The 16,778-nt window shown below is 48.1% G+C and overlaps 2 protein-coding genes across 3 annotated transcripts in view; one reads left to right on the top strand and one right to left on the bottom strand.

The window, feature by feature from the left end:
- The window catches only part of Kdm1a (lysine demethylase 1A), a 51,279-nt gene extending 50,391 nt beyond the window's left edge, over window positions 1-888 (bottom strand). Inside the window, exon 1 of one of the 2 annotated variants that reach the window (XM_057784168.1) lies at window positions 354-888. In XM_057784168.1, the coding sequence (XP_057640151.1) occupies window positions 354-707 (354 nt within the window). In that variant the 5' untranslated portion in view covers window positions 708-888. The remainder of the gene's footprint in view (window positions 1-353) is intronic. The other variant, XM_057784169.1, reaches the window with a different exon arrangement.
- Window positions 889-4,781: 3,893 nt separating this feature from the next.
- Window positions 4,782-9,144, top strand: Tex46 (testis expressed 46). The gene is made up of 2 exons (XM_057783494.1): window positions 4,782-4,973; window positions 8,854-9,144. The coding sequence occupies exons 1-2, from the start codon at window positions 4,782-4,784 to the stop codon at window positions 9,142-9,144; spliced, it is 483 nt and encodes a 160-aa protein (XP_057639477.1).
- Window positions 9,145-16,778: the final 7,634 nt, after the last annotated feature.

Raw genomic sequence — 16,778 nt, 5'->3', positions numbered from 1 at the left:
AAAAAAAAAAAAAAAAAAAAAGCCAACGCCAAAATACCACTGTGTGAGAAAAAAAATTAAGAACCTGGCGTACAGCAAGACCTTTTCAAAAACAAAGACAGAGTCCCTTCCTTTTCGTGTCCCTTGACTCTCGAGCATCACCTCCAGCTCCCGCGTGCACCCAGACCCAAAAGCCGCCCGATGTCCGTACGCACCGGCCACACAGGTGGACCAGCGCGTTGGGAAGCCATCTTTCCCAGTCAGACGATCACGGTCACACCCTCCCGTGCCCGACGGCCGGGTCCCCGCACAAAGGCGGCCTCCCCTCCCCCGCCATCCCGACTCCCGGGACCCGCGGCTGGGCCCGGCCTCACCTTCGCTCGCTTGCGCCGGCTGGTCCGTCGGCCCTCCGGGGTCTCAGCTATCCCCGTCTCCATGGGCGTCGCGGAGCCGGGCCCGGCCGTGGGCCCCGCCTGAGGCCCGGCGGACCCGGGAGGCTCGGCCAGGCCCCCGGGCGGCGAGGCCCGCGGAGGTTCCTTCTTTCGAGGCGTGCGCTCGCCCGCCGCCCCCGTGGCGACGTCCGTGGGGCCCACCAGGCCCACGGTTGGCGCGGCCACCTCAGAGCCGTTCTCGGCGCCGCCCGTCGCCCCGGGCCCGGCCTCCGTCCCAGCCGCCGCTGCCGCCGCCGCCGCCGCTGCCGCCGCCGCTGCCTTCTTCCCAGACAACATCTCGGGCCGCCTGGCCGCCGCGGGCCGCAGGGGCCGCTCGGACTGCCGCTCCGTGGGTCCGCAGCCGCCTAGCCTTGCAGCGCCGCACCTCACACGCTCCGGGAGAAGCCAGACACCTCCGCGTGCGCACGCGCCCTGCGCGCTCCCGCCGCGTCAGGACAAAAAGCCGCAGCTGTGCCCCCGCCCGGCCTCCTCGCGGCCATAGAGCGGCGTCCTGGAGGCTAGAGCGGAGCCGGAGTGAGGCCGACCTAGAGCGCCCCCTGCGGTAGGAAGGCGGCCAATACCATTAAGTCTAACTGCAGGGCAAGGGTTGGATTATGGAGTTTACCACCTAAGTGAGATGGGGGGGGAGGGAGGACGCCCAGAAGGACGACTTAATTAATGATCGCTTAATTATCCTACGCTGTGTTACTCAACCTTAGAGCACTTGCCTTGTTTGTATATGGCCCTGGGTTATACCGAGTGCTGGGGGACTTCATAACCGCCCAGCTTGGACTGGGGGAAAATGAAGAGTGCACGAATTTCCATGGTAATAAAATTGAAGAAATGAGGAAATCCTGGTTTGAGTCAAAGTGAGACTCTCTCTTGCCGCCAAGCCTTGTTCATTTTGTTTCTTGGGTCAGGACACCTTCCACATTCACACTCCCCACCATGCCCCCTCCATGTCCTTGTCTTCGGGCATGGAACACTTTTTTTACGTAAGTCACCTCTTCCTAAAATGGTGCTGGGGGTTTTATTCGTGGAATTTTGAGATGTATGGGAAGTTGAGTGTGGGTGGTGGTGTGGGGGTAATCACCAAGGAAGACTGCTCGAACCAGAGTTTAAGCTAATAGAAAACCTTTATTATCCGGCTGGCCACTACTGGGTGTTCCGGATTACAGTGTAGCCCCCAGCCTTTCTCGGGGTGAGCTTCTAAGCCCCAAACACCATGTTCTGGGTTGACGCATTTCAGTTAACAAGAAAAGTTAGACAGAAGCAGAACCACAGAAGCCAAAAGGCAAGGCTAGTGCATATTCCAGAACTATGGACTTGGATGGGTTAGGCCTTTGTTTTGGCAGATGGTGCTGTCTGTGCGTTGAGTTTTACAGCCTGAATGATACTTTTCACCATGGAGTCAGTTGTGCTAGCGACCCAGGGCCTCCTAAAGTCTAGGGCCCTGGTGGCTTATTTCTTTTTTTCTTCCACCATGGGGAAGTTGACTGCCAAACAGTAGGAGGGAAATTCCATCCTAGGATTAGGGTGATGTTTACAGGGGTGTAAGGATCCATCAGAACTCATTGAACTACACGAATAGGCCTTAAAAGAAAAAATGCAAGAAAAAAATGTAATCACAGTACAACGTATGTCTTGTGTGTGAATCTTGTCCAAAATCAACAATGTTGTGCCTCTGGTAGAATCACACTGAGGGAATGGAGATGAGTGCAATTTAGGGAAGGGTCGAAAATGTGGGCTGTGGGAAAGGCTGCCCTGGGCCAGCTAAGCCCTGCCCTCCCATCATCCAGTGCATAATGTCCAAAAAACGTAAGCACATTCCTCTCCCTTCTCTCCAGTGGCCGGCAGCTTCTGCCCCTATGAATCTGAACTAGCTCATCTTTCAAGATACATGGTCAGGCAGGGGAACCACGGCAACAGGAGCAAGCTGGCCACATCAGGCCTACCGTCAGGAAGCAGAGAGGGATGAATGTATGGGCAGTTCAGTTTCTCCATCTCCTACAGGACAGCCTTCCTGCTTCAATTAACATAGTAAGAACACGCCCACGAGAGGTGAGTCTAGGTTCTGCCACTAAGGCTAACTAACCATCACTGTGTGCAAGCACTCAGCGCTGAACTGCATCTCCAGCTCCCCACATTTTATTTACCCGTTCATTTATCAATACAGAGTTGATTGCTTCAAACTTTTGGCTTTTATTCCTTTTCCTTTTTTGTTTTCTTTTGGGTTTGTTGTTGTTGTTGTTGTTTTTGTTTTTCGAGACAGGGTTTCTCTCTAGTTTTGGAACATGTCCTGGAGCTCACTCCATAGACCAGGCTGGCCTTCAGCTCCACAGAGATCTGCCTGCTGGGTTTAAAGGCACGCACCACTACTGCCCAGCCCTTTCCCTTATTTTTAAAAGCTTTTAAAACTGGGTGTAGGGCCTCAATCCCAGCACTCAGGAGGCAGAGGCCGGCAGATCTCTGTGAGTTCAAGGCCAGTCTGGTTTACAAAGTGAGTTCCAGGACAGCTAGGGCTGTTACACAAAGAAACCCTGTCTTAAATATATATATTTGTAGTGTGTGTGTCTGCCTGCTGTAGCATTGGTTTAGAAGTCATAGGCAACTTGCAGGAGTCAGTTCTCCCCTTCCACAATGTGGGTCCCAGTGGTTAAACGCAGTTTGTCACGTTTACCTACTGGGTCACCTCATTGATATACACACACATTTAAAAAGTTAACATCTGCCAGGCATGGTGGCTCGTGCCTGTAATCCCAGCATGCAGGAGCCTGAGGCATGAGGGCCACACATTCTAGATTTGCCTGGCTACACGGGAAGATGTCTCTCAAAAAAAAAAAAAAAAAAAAAAAAATCAAACAAAACAAAAAAGTTAGTGTCTTAGTTAGGGTTATTATTGCTGCGATGAAACACCGTGATCAAAAGCAATTTGGGGAGGAAAGGGTTTATTTGGCTTGCACTGCCTCATCACTGTTTTGCATTGAAGGATGTCAGGACAGGAACTCAAACAGGGCAGGAACCTGGGGGCAGGGGCCACGGATAGGAGCTGTTCACTGGCTTGCACTCTCTGGATTGCTCATCCTGCCTTCTTAGAGAACCCAGGACCGCCAGTTCAGGAGTGGCACCACCCACAATGGCTGGTTCCTTCCCCATCAATCACTCATTAAGAAAACTCCCCAGGCTTGCCTACATCTCAGTCTTAAAGAGGCATGTTCTTATTTGACTTCAACTGTGTGTGTGTCAAGGTGACATAAAGTTATCCAGCACAGTCAGCAAGCTAGTATCTGACTTTACATAGTAAGGCCACTAATCAACATTAAGAAGTTAATTAAGGCGCTGGAGAGATGGCTCAGATGTTAAAAGCAGTGACTGCTCTTCCGGAGATCCTGAGTTCCATTTCCAGCAACCACATGGTGGCTCACAACCATCTATAATGAGATCTGGTGCCCTCTTCTAGCCTGCAGGCATACATGGAGGTTGAACACTGTGTACATAATAAATAAATAAATCTTTAAAAAAAAAAGAAGTTAATTAAGAGCTGGGGGGGGGGGACAGTTGCATGTGTAAAGTGCTCGCTGTGCAAGCACAAGGACGTGAGTTTGATTCCTAGCACCCATGTGAAAAGCCAGGTGTGAGTGAACCCTTGCAGCCCCAGCACCAGGGAGATGGAGATAGGAGAATCCCTGGGAATCAGTGAGTCCCAAATAAGGTGGAAAAAAATAAGGTAGAAGACTCCTGAGGAACGATAGCCAACGTCATTCTCTAGCCTACACACACACACACACACACACACACAAATAACTAAAAACAAAAGTAAGCAGAAAGTGCCACTTAGTGGGTAAAGGCACTTGCTGACAAGCCTGGCAACCAGGAGACCCACGCAGTGGAATGTTCTCATGCAGTCACACATACACAAACAATAAATAAGTAGACCTTTAAAAGCAAATCAAGCGTACAGCCTCCATGGACTTATTGGCGGTATTCCAGGGTGGCTACGAGCATGCACACAGCAGTCTGCTTGCCTTATCTCCACGGTATGGCTAAGTTTCCTTTGCCACCCCCCCATTATGAGAGCAGGTGATCTGGTGGCATTGGCTAGTTTGTTCCAGGGGGCACCCAGAAATCTTCAGTGAGAAGGGCACTGTTGAGACCTACATCACTTGTCTGCCACAACATGTCCTGAGATGACGCCTGCAAGCTGCCTGCCAGAGAGCCTGACAGCAGGGGGCCCCTAAGACATAGGGGTACTTATTGTTATGCGACAACCAGGGTGGGGGTGGGGAACTGGTTATGAATCAGAGGAGCGGGTGGCCCTGCCTCCTGTCATGGAGGGGACTGCAGCAGGGGCCTGGGCCCCTCTGTGCCATAATGCTGGGGGACCTGTTATTTTTTCTGAGGAGTTTCCATGGGTTTCTTGCTTCTTCTGGCACCACAGGAGCCATCTTGGCTTGGTTGATAAGCTTTAAGCCAGCCTTGTTTGGCTTCCTCTTCCTTCTGCTATTGCTCAGCAACTGGCTAGTCAAGCATGAACTCAGTCAGGCTCCCTGCCAGCCCCAGACGGTGAGCCAGAGGGCCCAGACGGTGAGCAAGAGGGTGCTTAGCTTCAACTGTGGGTTACGAGACACTCGGAGCTGGACTGGGGGCGGGGAGGGGAGAGTTGGGGGACACGGCTCAGGGAAGGTTAGTGGGGCCTCAGGATAATGGGATCAGGCTGAAGAGTTATAAGACACCGGGCTAAGACTGTGCTCCTGGCTTCCTCTTGGATGGAGGAGAACAAATCTTTTCAGTAAGGGATTTGCTTCAGCTGTGAAACAGCGGCCATACCAGACTCTCCTATGCCATCTTTCCTTGTGTTTCAGCAACACTCTCAACTATTTCAAGTGGAAAAAAGCTTTAGATCGATGTACATGTACATATATAATGTATATTTGTTCTAAAAAAGAACAATGAAGACATCAGAAATGCACAAATTGTGTCAGTTTCTTTTACTGCACCCTCTACCTGAACTAGTCATCTTATGAAGAAAAGAGGGTTCTTTTGGCTCAAAATTTCAAAGGTTCTGACTCTTGCCTGGGTGGACTCGTTGCTTTTAACCCCCTGGCAAATGGGTTATGGGAAGGAAAGGACAAAAACTGAGCACACATGGCCAGGAAGTGAAAAGGAGCAAAGTAATGGGTATTCCCTCCTCCTCTATCAAGCCAGATAGCCCAAGGCCATGGGCGGAGCCAGCAACCACCACAGAGTATTGGAAACAAATAGGGGTTGTGGCTCCCTCTGAAGGCATGCCTGTGGAACTCCATCTCTCAAGGAGTTTCACCACTTCTCAAATGCACCAGAGACTGAGCCCTTAATTTAATGCATGAGCCTCTGGGAGATCTTCTGGATCTTCATTATAGCAGCTGTGCTAGCCTAGGAAGTGCTGTAAAACAAGGGCATCTCTAGGTGGGACAGTTCTTGATCGTGTGTGTGTGTGTGTGTGTGTGTGTGTGTGTGTGTGTGTGTAGGTGTGTGTGAAGACAGAAGGGGGCACTGTTTAGCAGCTTCTCTGGCCTCTATATTAGGAAACACTAGTATCACTTTCCACCCCCTTTCCACAATCTAGAATATATCCAGATGTTATCAGGTGTTACTTGGAGAGGGCCAAATAGCGTCCTATTTAAAACAAATGGGTTAGAGAGATGGCTCATCCCTTAAGAGCACTTGTTGCTCTTGCAGAGGACCCAGATTGGGTTCCCAGCACCCACATGGTGGCTCATCACTGTCTGTAAAGGGATTCAACGCCCTCTTCTGGCTCCTGATGGCACTTCATGCACATGTTGCACAAACATACATGCAAAAGTACCCATACACATAAAATAAAAATAATAATAATTTGGGGCTGGAATGATAACTCAGGGATTAAGAGCACCAGCTGCTCTTGCAGTGGACCTGGATTCAGGTCCTGGCATCTACATGGTGGCTTGCAGTTGCTCCAGTTCCAGGGATCTAATGCCCTCTTCTGACTTCCACAGGCACCCATATGGTGGCTCAGCCATCCATAATTCCAGATCCAGGGGATCCAGTGTCCCCTCCCCATCTCCATACATACATGAAGGCAAAACACTCATAAACAGAAAGTAAATTCATCTAAAAATAAAATAATTTTTAAAAAAGCATCAGGGTTAGGGATATGCCCCACTAAGCAAAGTACTTGCTGAGCAAATGTGAGGACTGGAATTGGATGCCCAGTACCCACTTAAAAACAAGTAGGTGTGGTGGTCCACCTGCAGTCCTAGACTGTGACAAGTGGAGACAGAGGATCCCCAGAATAGGCTGGCTAGCCAAAACACTGAGCTGTGGATTCAGGGAGAACCCGTCCTCAGTAAAAGGGTGGAGAACCATTGAGAAAGGCACTCATCATCAGCCTGGGGCCTCTTCACACAGAACACACACGCTCATACGCATTCTAGCATGCAAATACACATGCACACCATCCATGTCAACATTTACACTAAGTACCAAATTCAGGGCTATAACTGAGGAAGGGACATTTGGGGGAAGGGAACCCCAGGGGAGAAGTTCACAGAAATTTCAATTATATTTGTGAAATTTCCTTCCTCTTCCTGTCCTCCTCTTCTCCCTCCCTCCCTGCTCTCCCACTGAGCTGCAGGCCCAGCTCTTGATTTAGGTAGCTATGAGAAAGCTGGGAATTTGGATGCTTTTTACTATGGCTCCTCGCATCATTTTACTTTGTCCACTGAGGCAGGGTTCCATGTGACCCGGCTGACCTGCAGCTCACTGTGTAGTCAAGGATGACTTCGAACCCCTGATCCTCCTGCTTCCATCTCCTGAGGTGCTGGAATTATAGGTGTGTGCCGCCATAAATAGATTATATACTACTAGGGCTCAAACCCAGGACTCTAGGTATGCCAAGCAAACAGTCCACCAATTGAGTTAGTTAGATTCTATCCTGAAATAGTTAGATTCCATCCTGCAATAGTTAGTTTTAAAGTATTTCTTTCTGGCTGGGTGGTGGTGGCGCACGCCTTTAATCCCAGCACTCGGGAGGCAGAGGCAGGCGGATCTCTGGGAGTTCGAGGCCAGCCTGGTCTACAAGAGCTAGTTCCGGGACAGGCACCAAAACCACAGAGAAACCCTGTCTTGAAAAACAAAAACAAACAAAAAAAGAGTATTTCTTTCTGGTTTTATTTATTTTTATTTTTTGAGACAGGGTTTCTCTGTATAACAGCCCTCACTGTCCTGGAACTAGCTCTGTAGATCAGGATGGCCTCGAACTCACAGAGATCTGTCTGCCTCTGCCTCCCGAATGCTGGGATTAAAGGAGTGCACCGCCACCACCTGGCAAATGTGTGAATTTTTAAAGACCAGTAGTTTGTAGCTTCATCCAAAGAGAGGAAGTGTTACTATAAACTGGGGGCAGGCTCATGAGGACTTGTGAGGGCTGAGTTCTTAGCATGTCTAGAGACTCAGAGATGCTGCAGTTTGAGGTCTTACTGATTCTGACAAAATGCTCAGGAAGAAATTGGAAAATGAAGATTTTGGAGAAAGACATACATATTTATGCAAAGGGCCTTAATTTTTCTCCAATGTGTGCAGGTAATCTTGTGCCACAGTCCATGTCAGGGTGACAACTTGCAGGACTCAGTTCTCTCCTTCCACTGTGTGGGTCCTGGGGATCAGAGTCATGTCTGACTTTGTGGCAAGAACCTTTACCCAGGGGCTGGAGAGATGGCTCAGTGGTTAAGAGCATTGCCTGCTCTTCCAAAGGTCCTGAGTTCAATTCCCAGCAACCACATGGTGGCTCACAACCATCTATAAAGAGGTCTGGCGCCCTCTTCTGGCCTTCAGGCATACACACAGACAGAATATTGTATACATAATAAATAAAAAAAAAAAAAAAAAAAAAGAACCTTTACCCAGTGAGTCATCTCGTCGACCCACAGGGTTTTATGTCTTCTACAAATGGCAGATCGTCCCTATGAGACAAAGACACCCATAGGTTTTAGATGTTTGGGGAAGGAAGTGTTGGCTGTAGGGTGACGAGAAAGTGACTTTCCCTCATTAGATCCCAATTCTCCCAACCACGAATTATGGCAAAGTTGCTCTCTCCTTGATAGAGGGCCTGAGAATTGATTAAATGGCCCAGAAGGCTGGGACTGTGGCTCAGTTGGTAGAGTCTAGCATGCGTGAAGCCCTGGGGGTTCGATTCCCAACACTACACAAATAGATGTACACTTGTAACCCCAGCACTAGAGAGGTAGACGCAGGAGGATCAGGAGTTCAAAGTCACCCTGGGCTACGTAGTGAGTTCCAGGCCATCCTGGGCTAAATGAGACCCTGTCCCAAAGATGAAAAATAACCGGGCGTGGAGCAGATGTTCTGTGTTGGAAGGGGTTATCATCATGAATTGACTCTTTTCTTCTAATGGGACTCCTAGGAGGTGGCAGAAAAAGCAACAGCTCCAGAAGTCAACCCCAATTACGCCACGGACAGAGAGTTGGAGAAAATGAATGTTTGCTTCGCTCTCCAGGATAAGGTCCTGGAGCGGCTGTTGTTCAGCGAGATGAAGCTGAAGGCCTTGGAAAATCAGATGTTCATCATATGGAATAAACTTAATCACCGCCGGTGGCACAGCAGACACCGGAACTTCTCCAGGAGGTGGCACAGGAAAAGAAGGAATGACTCTGCTTTCTCCATCGTCTCTAACTACACCCCCACTGAATGCGACTGAAATGGCCTAGCCTCTGCTGATGTGATCTTCACCCAGTGTCTGTTTTGTTGTCATCGCTATAACAAAATACCCGAGCCTGGGAACTTCTAAAGAAAAGAGCTTTGTTTAGTTCACAGTGCTGGATGGAGGTCCAAGAACACAAGCGTGTGGCGGCTTTTTGTGAGTTCTTCAAAGAACTCAAAGAGGGTAGCATCACATTTTGTGTGTGTGTTTGTGTTGTGTGTGTGTGTGTCTGTGTAAGAGAAAGACAGAAGACGGAAACAGAGAGACAGACAGACAGACAGACAGACATATACAGAGAGATATCAGTTGGTGTGAGAGGAAATAAAAGAGAGCCAGGAAAGCCAAAGCTGCTTTATGACAACATCTCCCGCATCAGGAGATGTAGCTCAGTGGTAGAGTATTTGCCTACGATGTGTAAGGTCTTGGGTTCAAGCTTCAGTATTTCCAAAATGAAGAGAACATGCTACTCTCTTTGGCTCACTGGGTTAAGGCACTTCCCATCGGGTTACCCTGACAGCCTGAATTCGATTCCTAGAACCCACATGGTCCGGGGAGAGAACTGAACCCCGCAAACTGTCCTCTGACCTCCACACTTGCCAGGAACATACACATGAACCCACACACAAGACAATAAGATAAGAACAACAAACACCTTCTCTCCTCTTGAGGTAACCAGTCCAGTCCCAGACTGTTGCCAGGATTAAAAAGAAAACAAAACCAAAACACTGTGATTAAAAGCAACCTGGGGAGGAAAGGGTTTATTTGGCTTACAGGTTACATCATCAAGGGAAACCTAGGCAGAAACTCAAGGCAGGAATCGACTGAAGAGCTGAAGCAGAGAGCACGGAGTGACGCTGCCTACTGTCTCAGTCAGACTCCTTTCTTTTTACTTTTTTCTTTCGAGGCAGAATCTCACTATACAGACCCAACTGGCCTGGACCCGCTCTGTAGACCAGGCTGACTCTGAACTCACAGAGATCCATTTGCCTGTGACTCCCGAGTGCTGGGATTAAAGGTGTGCGCCACCATATCTAGGCCTCAGCTACCTTTCTTAAAGCTCAGGCCCACTTCCCAGAGATGCTGCTACCCACAGTGAACAATCAAGGAAATGCCCATGGACCAACCTGGAAGAGACAACTCTTAAGAGTCCCTCCTCCCAGGCGTTGCACTGACAACCAAAATTAGCCACCACACCACTCTCATAGAGGGCCTAGATCCTGTTCCCAGCGCCCATATTAAGCAGCTCACCACCACCTGCAGCTCCCATTCTGGGGATCCAGTGTCCTCTGGTCTTCCTGGGCACCTGCACACATGTGGGCTACACATACTCACACAGGCACACACACATTTAAAAAGAAATCTTGAAACATTGTGCCTCAGTTCTTTATACATGTGCATGCATCCTGAGGATCCGACTCAGCAGGCTTGGCAGTACGTGCCCGCCCCCGCGGAATTGTCTTGCTGGCCCTGAACTGTACTTTTAACTTTGTGTGCAGTGGCTCCGTAGACACGTTTCTCAACTCTGTTTGGTCATCAGATCATCGTGGCAGAAGCAGATACCGCGTTTTTCCTCCAGTGACTGGTTAGAGTGAATTTAACAGCAATACAGCTGTTACTGCTCTGAGTGACAACTGGAGCCAGCCATCCATGCAACTTCCCACATGTACCTTTGCCTAGGAATCTCATCTAGAAGATGGCCTACAGTTCATCACTCTTCTTTTTTACATTCTATCTTCTCCCTTTTTAAATATGTATGAGTGTTTTGTCTGCACATGTATATACATACACCATGTCTGTGTCTGGTTCCTCTTAGGCCAAAAGCTGGAGATGAGTTCCCAAGAAGTGGAAGTTATAGGTGGTTGTGAGCCTCCATGTGGATACTGGGAATTGAACTCATGGCCTCTGGAAGAGCAGCCAGGACTCTGAACCACTGTGCCCTCTCTCCAGCCCATGTTTTGGATCCTATATTCTTGTATATTAGTCTAAATAAATGAAAGAAAAATTTAAAAGTTGTCAATGGGAATTAGCTTGATTGGTAGAGTGCTTGTTAAACATACATGAAGCCCTGTGTTTGAGCCCCAGCCCTGTATAATCTAGGTGTGGAGGTTCAGTTCTGTGATCTCAGCACTCGGGAGGTAGAGGCAGGAGAATTAGAAGTTCAAGGTCATCAGCTACTTAGTAAGTTTGAAGGTAGTCTGGGCTACATGAGACCCTGTTACAAAAAGAAAGAAAGAAAGAAAGAAAGAAAGAAAGAAAGAAAGAAAGAAAGAAGAAAGGAAGGAGGAGAGATGACTCTTGTTAGTAAGCACAGAATATGAATTCAGCTGGTCTACAAGAGCTAGTTCCAGGACAGGCTCCAAAACCACAGAGAAACCCTGTCTCGAAAAACCAAAAAAAAAAAAAAAAAAAAAAAGAACATGAATTCAGTGCTCAGAACCCATGGAACAAGAACCTGACATGGTGGTCTACACTGGTAATCTCAGTCCTGAAAGGCAGAGATGGGGGGTGCCTGGGGCTCACTAGCCAGCAAGCCTATTTGGTGAGAAAGGTAGACAGTAGCTGAGAAAAGACAGCTGAAGTTGTCCTCTGAACTACTCTCTCTCTCTCTCTCTCTCTCACACACACACACACACACACACACACACACACTCCGCTTGCACGTGGCATACCAAAAAATAAAAGGTAAGCAAATGTGGAATGAATGACTAGCACCAGAAATTCTCTTAAGAACCAGAAAGGGAACTGCCAGCTTACGTGAACTCATTGTAACCCCAAGCCACCCCCCCCAATCATCTTTCATGTCATGCTCTACAACCTGCTTAGGTTACCAGCCAGTCCCCATGGGCGTCCCCCCTACCCCGTGTTTGCTTGTGTGGTTTCTCCCCTGAAATACCCCACCTATCGTATCTGCTGTTTTAATCCATTCTCTTCCAAAGCCAGCACCTCCAGACAGCTTCACTGCAGTCAGCAAGGAACAGAGACGTTACAACTGCTTTGAATGACTTCTGTCGTGGGGTATTTGTACCCCATGTGAAGATGTATGGCTGTGATCAGTGTACTAAAAAACTGAATGGCTGATAGCGAGGCAGGAGTATAGGCGGGACTGAAGCAGGATGGGCAGTATGGAGATGAGGTGATGAGCCATGTGGAAGAACACAGATTAAAAAATATGGCTTAATTTAAGTTATAAGAACTAGTTAAGGGGCTGGAGAGATGGCTCAGAGGTTAAGAGCATTGCCTGCTCTTCCAGAGGTCATGAGTTAAATTCCCAGCAACCACATGGTGGCTCACAACCATCTGTAATGGGGTCTGGTGCCCTCTTCTGGCCTGCAGGTATATACACAGATAGAATATTGTATACATAATAAATAAATATTAAAAAAAAAAAAGAACTAGTTAAGGGCTGGAGAGATGGCTCAGTGGTTAAAAGCACCGACTACTTTTCCAATTCCTGGGTACAATTCCCAGCATCCACAGGCTGCTACCAACTGTCTTTAACTCCAAGATCTGACACCTTAACACAGACAAACATGTAGGCAAAAGACCAATGCAAATAAAATAAATCATTTAAAAAAAGGACTAGTTAGAGCTGGGTGGTGGTGGCACATGCCTTTAATCCCAGCACTTGGGAGGCAGAGGCAGGTGAATTTCTGTGAGTTTGAGGCCAGCTTGGTCTATAGAGTGAGTGCCAGGACAGGGTGCAAAACTACAGAGAAACCCTGTCTCAAAAAACAAAAGCAAACAAACAAACAAAAAAAGAACTAGTTAGGAACAAGCCTAAGACAAGCTGAACTTCTATATTTAATAGTACAGTCTCTTGCTGTGGTAAATGCTCTTGAAAGATTTGTCACTCATATTGGTTTAATAAAATGCCGATTGGCCAGTAACTAGGCAGGAAATGTAGCGGGGTGGGGGTGGGGGAGACAAACTAAGAGAATTCTGGGAAGAGGAAAGGCAGAGAGTCAGTTGCCACCCGGACACAGAGGAAGTAACATGGGAATGTTGCACTGATAAACGGTACCAAGCCACGTGGCTAAACACAGGCTAATAGAAATGGGCTAAATTAAGAAGTAAGAGCTAGCTAGAAATATGCCTGAGCCATCAGCCAAATAGTATTGTAATTAATATCGTTTCTGTGTGATTATTTGGGTCTAGGCATCCGGGAAATGAAAGAGCAGTCTCTGTCAACAAATGACACACAACGTGGGAGGTTTGGGTCCAGCTCTGGCCTGTGCCGGTGGCTAAAAAACCTCAGGCAAACAACGTTTTTTCATAAATCCATGCCCCAAAAGTTGGGTGCCAAATAAAACATGATTAATAAAAACTCAGAGGCTGAAATTGGGGTTCAACCTGAAGATCTGAAAAGCAAAGAAGCCAGTCAACTGGTACCTTGACCTCAGTCTGAAAATGGCAATCCTGCCTCCAGGAATCTCAGAACGAGACTGCGTCAGAGGGTTGTTTCCTGCCATTTTATACTCCTCTCCAGGGCTGGGATTAAAGGGGTGCACTCCTGGAATTAAAGGCATACACCACATAGTTTCTATGGTGACTAGTGTGGCTATTGGGATTAAAGGTGTGTGTTACCACTGCTGGTCTGCAAGGCTGACCAGTGGGGCTGTTTTACTGATCTTCATGCAAGCTTTATTTATCAAATGAAAATGAAATGCCACTACAGTCTCCATGTCATTATTTGTGGGCTGGTGGTCCTGATGAGAAAGTACCACTGTAGCTTTCCCCAGCAGCTCACGATTTGGAAGCTTGATGCCTATTAAAAGATGACCTATATCTGGGCGGTGGTGGCGCACACCTTTAATCCCAGCATTCAGGAGGCGGAGGCAGGCAGATCTCTGTGAGTTCGAGGCCAGCCTGGTCTACAAGAACGAGTTCCAGGACAGGCTACACAGAGAAACCCTGTCTTGAAAAACAAACAAACAAAGAGGTGACCTATAGACTCTGGAGATGAAGTTGAATGGTGGAGGGACTCTTGCCCAGAATAAGTGAAACCCTGGGTTCCATCCCAACATTTGAGAAAAGGAAAAAAAGTGACATAATTGGGTCATGAGAGTTCTTAGTCTGATAGGGAAAACTGGGAATACGTGTGGGTATATAACAAGTACATGAGTGGTCTAGGGACGTATCTGGATGGCACAGCACTTGCCTGGCGTGAGGCCTGGGGTTTCTGTCCACAGCCCTGCAAAACAGATACACCTTGCAAGTTGTCATCCCCAGGACGCCCCTGTCTCCCTCCCAGTGCTGGGATTATGGGTCTGCACTGTTGTATCCAGCTCCAACCCCCTCCCACCCCAGCCTGTGTGCTCAAGCACTTTGCCCACCGCACCATCTCCCCAACCCTGTACTTTTTGAGACAGGCCTGGCACTTGTTTGATAACCTTTGGCAGGCTTTGAGCTTTTGGTTCTCCTGTCTCAGCCTCCACCAGACCTCAAGACTTGAGTCTGATCGCTAGAATCCATATGCTAAGAGGAGGGAACCCACGCCAACAGGTTGCCCTCTGACCTCCACGTGCATGACTGCAGGTACCCCACCAAAAATAAATGGATGCAATTTTTTTTTTTTTTTGGAGACAGGTTTCTCTGTGTAGCTTTTTTGAACCTGTCCTAGAACTCACTCTATAGAGCCAACTGGCCTTGAACTCGCAGAGATCTGCCACCGCCACTTGGCTAGGTGTAAAATTTTTAAACTTTAAAAAAATGACAGAGTTGGGGCTGGGGAGATGGCTCAGAGGTTTAGAGCATTGGCTGTTCTTACAAAGGTCCTGAGTTCAATTCCCAGCAACCATGTGGTGGCTCACAACCATCCGTAATAAGATCTGGCGCCCTCTTCTGGCCTGCAGACATACATGGAGGCAGAATGCTGTACACATAATAAGTAAATAAATCTTAAAAAAAAAATGACAGAGTTGCCGGGCAGTGGTGGCGCACACCTTTAATCCCAGCACTCGGGAGGCAGAGGCAGGCGGATCTCTGTGAGTTTGAGGCCAGCCTGGACTACAAAAGCTAGTTCCAGGACAGGTTCTAAAACTACAGCGAAACCCTGTCTCAAAAAACAAAACAAAAAAATGATAAAGTTTATAGAAAATAAAACTAAAAGACAGCTGTGGGGCTGAGTAGGGCAGTTATCTCCCCGCTGAGAGAAGAGGCCCACAAGGGAAGGGCAATGACAGTGGCTTTGTTGGGCTCTCTTGCTATGTGGCGGCCATGTGCTCTACCTGTGACTACTGTGTCACTCGTGTTCGCGCCCACATCTCTAGGGTGGTGTCTTCAATCACCCATGTACAGCTGAGGTCCAAGAAGAGACAGAAGAGCTGACCAAAGTCACACCATTACTAAGGAGCACAGCTGGGGTTTGAACTGTAGCACAGATTCTAACGGGTTTTAATAATAAAAACCAGGAGTCAGATATCAGGGTAAATGCTGAAAGATCAGAGAAGCAGAGCGGCCAGCCACTAGTTCTTACCTCTACTGAATCCTCAGACCAAAGGGGCCATCTTGTTAGGAAACCTCAGACTGAATCCTGAGCTCCTGCCTTCTCCCGCCTTATGTTCCTCTCTCCCCGCCCACCCAGCCACATCACTTCCTGTCTCCACCTCCCTAGTGCTGGGATTAAAGGTGCGAGTTACCACTGCTTGGCTGTGTCTCTTTTAGAGTGAGTCAATCTCACATAGCCCAGGGAGGCCTTGAACTCACAGAAATCTGTCTGCCTCTATAACCTGAGTGCTGAGATTATAGTGTGCCACCTCTGCTTGGCCTCTGTGACTAACTAGTGTGGCTAGCTACATATTCTGATCTTCAGGCAAGCTTTATTTGTTAAAGCACAAAAAATATCACCTCTGCACAGAGGTCCTGCAATGGGTAAGCCTACACTATGCAGTCAAAGGAGCTCGTTTCTCCAAGATCAAGAGACAGCTGGAGGTTGGAGAGATGGCTTAGCAGTTAAGAGCACTGGCTGTTCTTCTAGAGGACCTGGGTTCAATTCCCAGTACCCACATGGCAGCCCACAACTGTCTGTAGCCCTAGTTCCAGGGGATCTGACACCTTCACACCAATGCACAGAGAATAAAGTTAAATAAGTTGTAAAAAAATTCAAAACAAAGGAAAAAATAAGCACTTGCTGATTTCACAGAGGACTTGAGTTTGGTTTCCAGAGCCCATGTCAGACAGCTAACAGCTACCTGTAACTCCATCTCCAGGGAATATGACATCCTTTTCTGACCTCCACAGGGCACTACGCTTCTGTGCACAAAGCGGTATAGCTGTATATGCAGATAGATACACAAATCAATAAAAAAGAAAACATGTTAAAGGGGGAGACAGCTAGTATAATATGAGATATCTCATGCAGAAAGAGGATGCATAGTTCCTCCCTTTCTGGAGAGAGAGAGAGAGAGAGAGAGAGAGAGAGAGAGAGAGAGAGAGAGAGAGAGAGAGAGAGAGAGAGAGAGAGAGAGAGAGAGAGAGAGAGAGAGAGAGAGAGAGAGAGAGAGAGAGAGATTTTTCTTGTTTCATGTTTCTTCAGCCTGAAGTCTCTAGTGAAAAAGGGGGCACAAGCTAGGAACGAGATTTTACCCGTGTACGTATGCTGCCACCTAGTGGTTATGTTGCTGTATGACAAG

The sequence above is a fragment of the Chionomys nivalis genome, chromosome 11, assembly GCF_950005125.1.
Source record: "Chionomys nivalis chromosome 11, mChiNiv1.1, whole genome shotgun sequence".
In the NCBI taxonomy this organism is placed as follows: domain Eukaryota; kingdom Metazoa; phylum Chordata; class Mammalia; order Rodentia; family Cricetidae; genus Chionomys; species Chionomys nivalis.
This window is presented reverse-complemented; position numbering and strand designations above follow the sequence as displayed.

Coding starts and splice junctions, on each gene's coding strand:
- Tex46 (XM_057783494.1), top strand. CDS start 4,782: ATGCTGGGGGACCTGTTATTTTTTCTGAGGAGTTTCCATGGGTTTCTT. Junction 4,974..8,853: donor CTCCCTGCCAGCCCCAGACG/GTGAGCCAGAGG, acceptor GACTCCTAGGAG/GTGGCAGAAAAAGCAACAGC.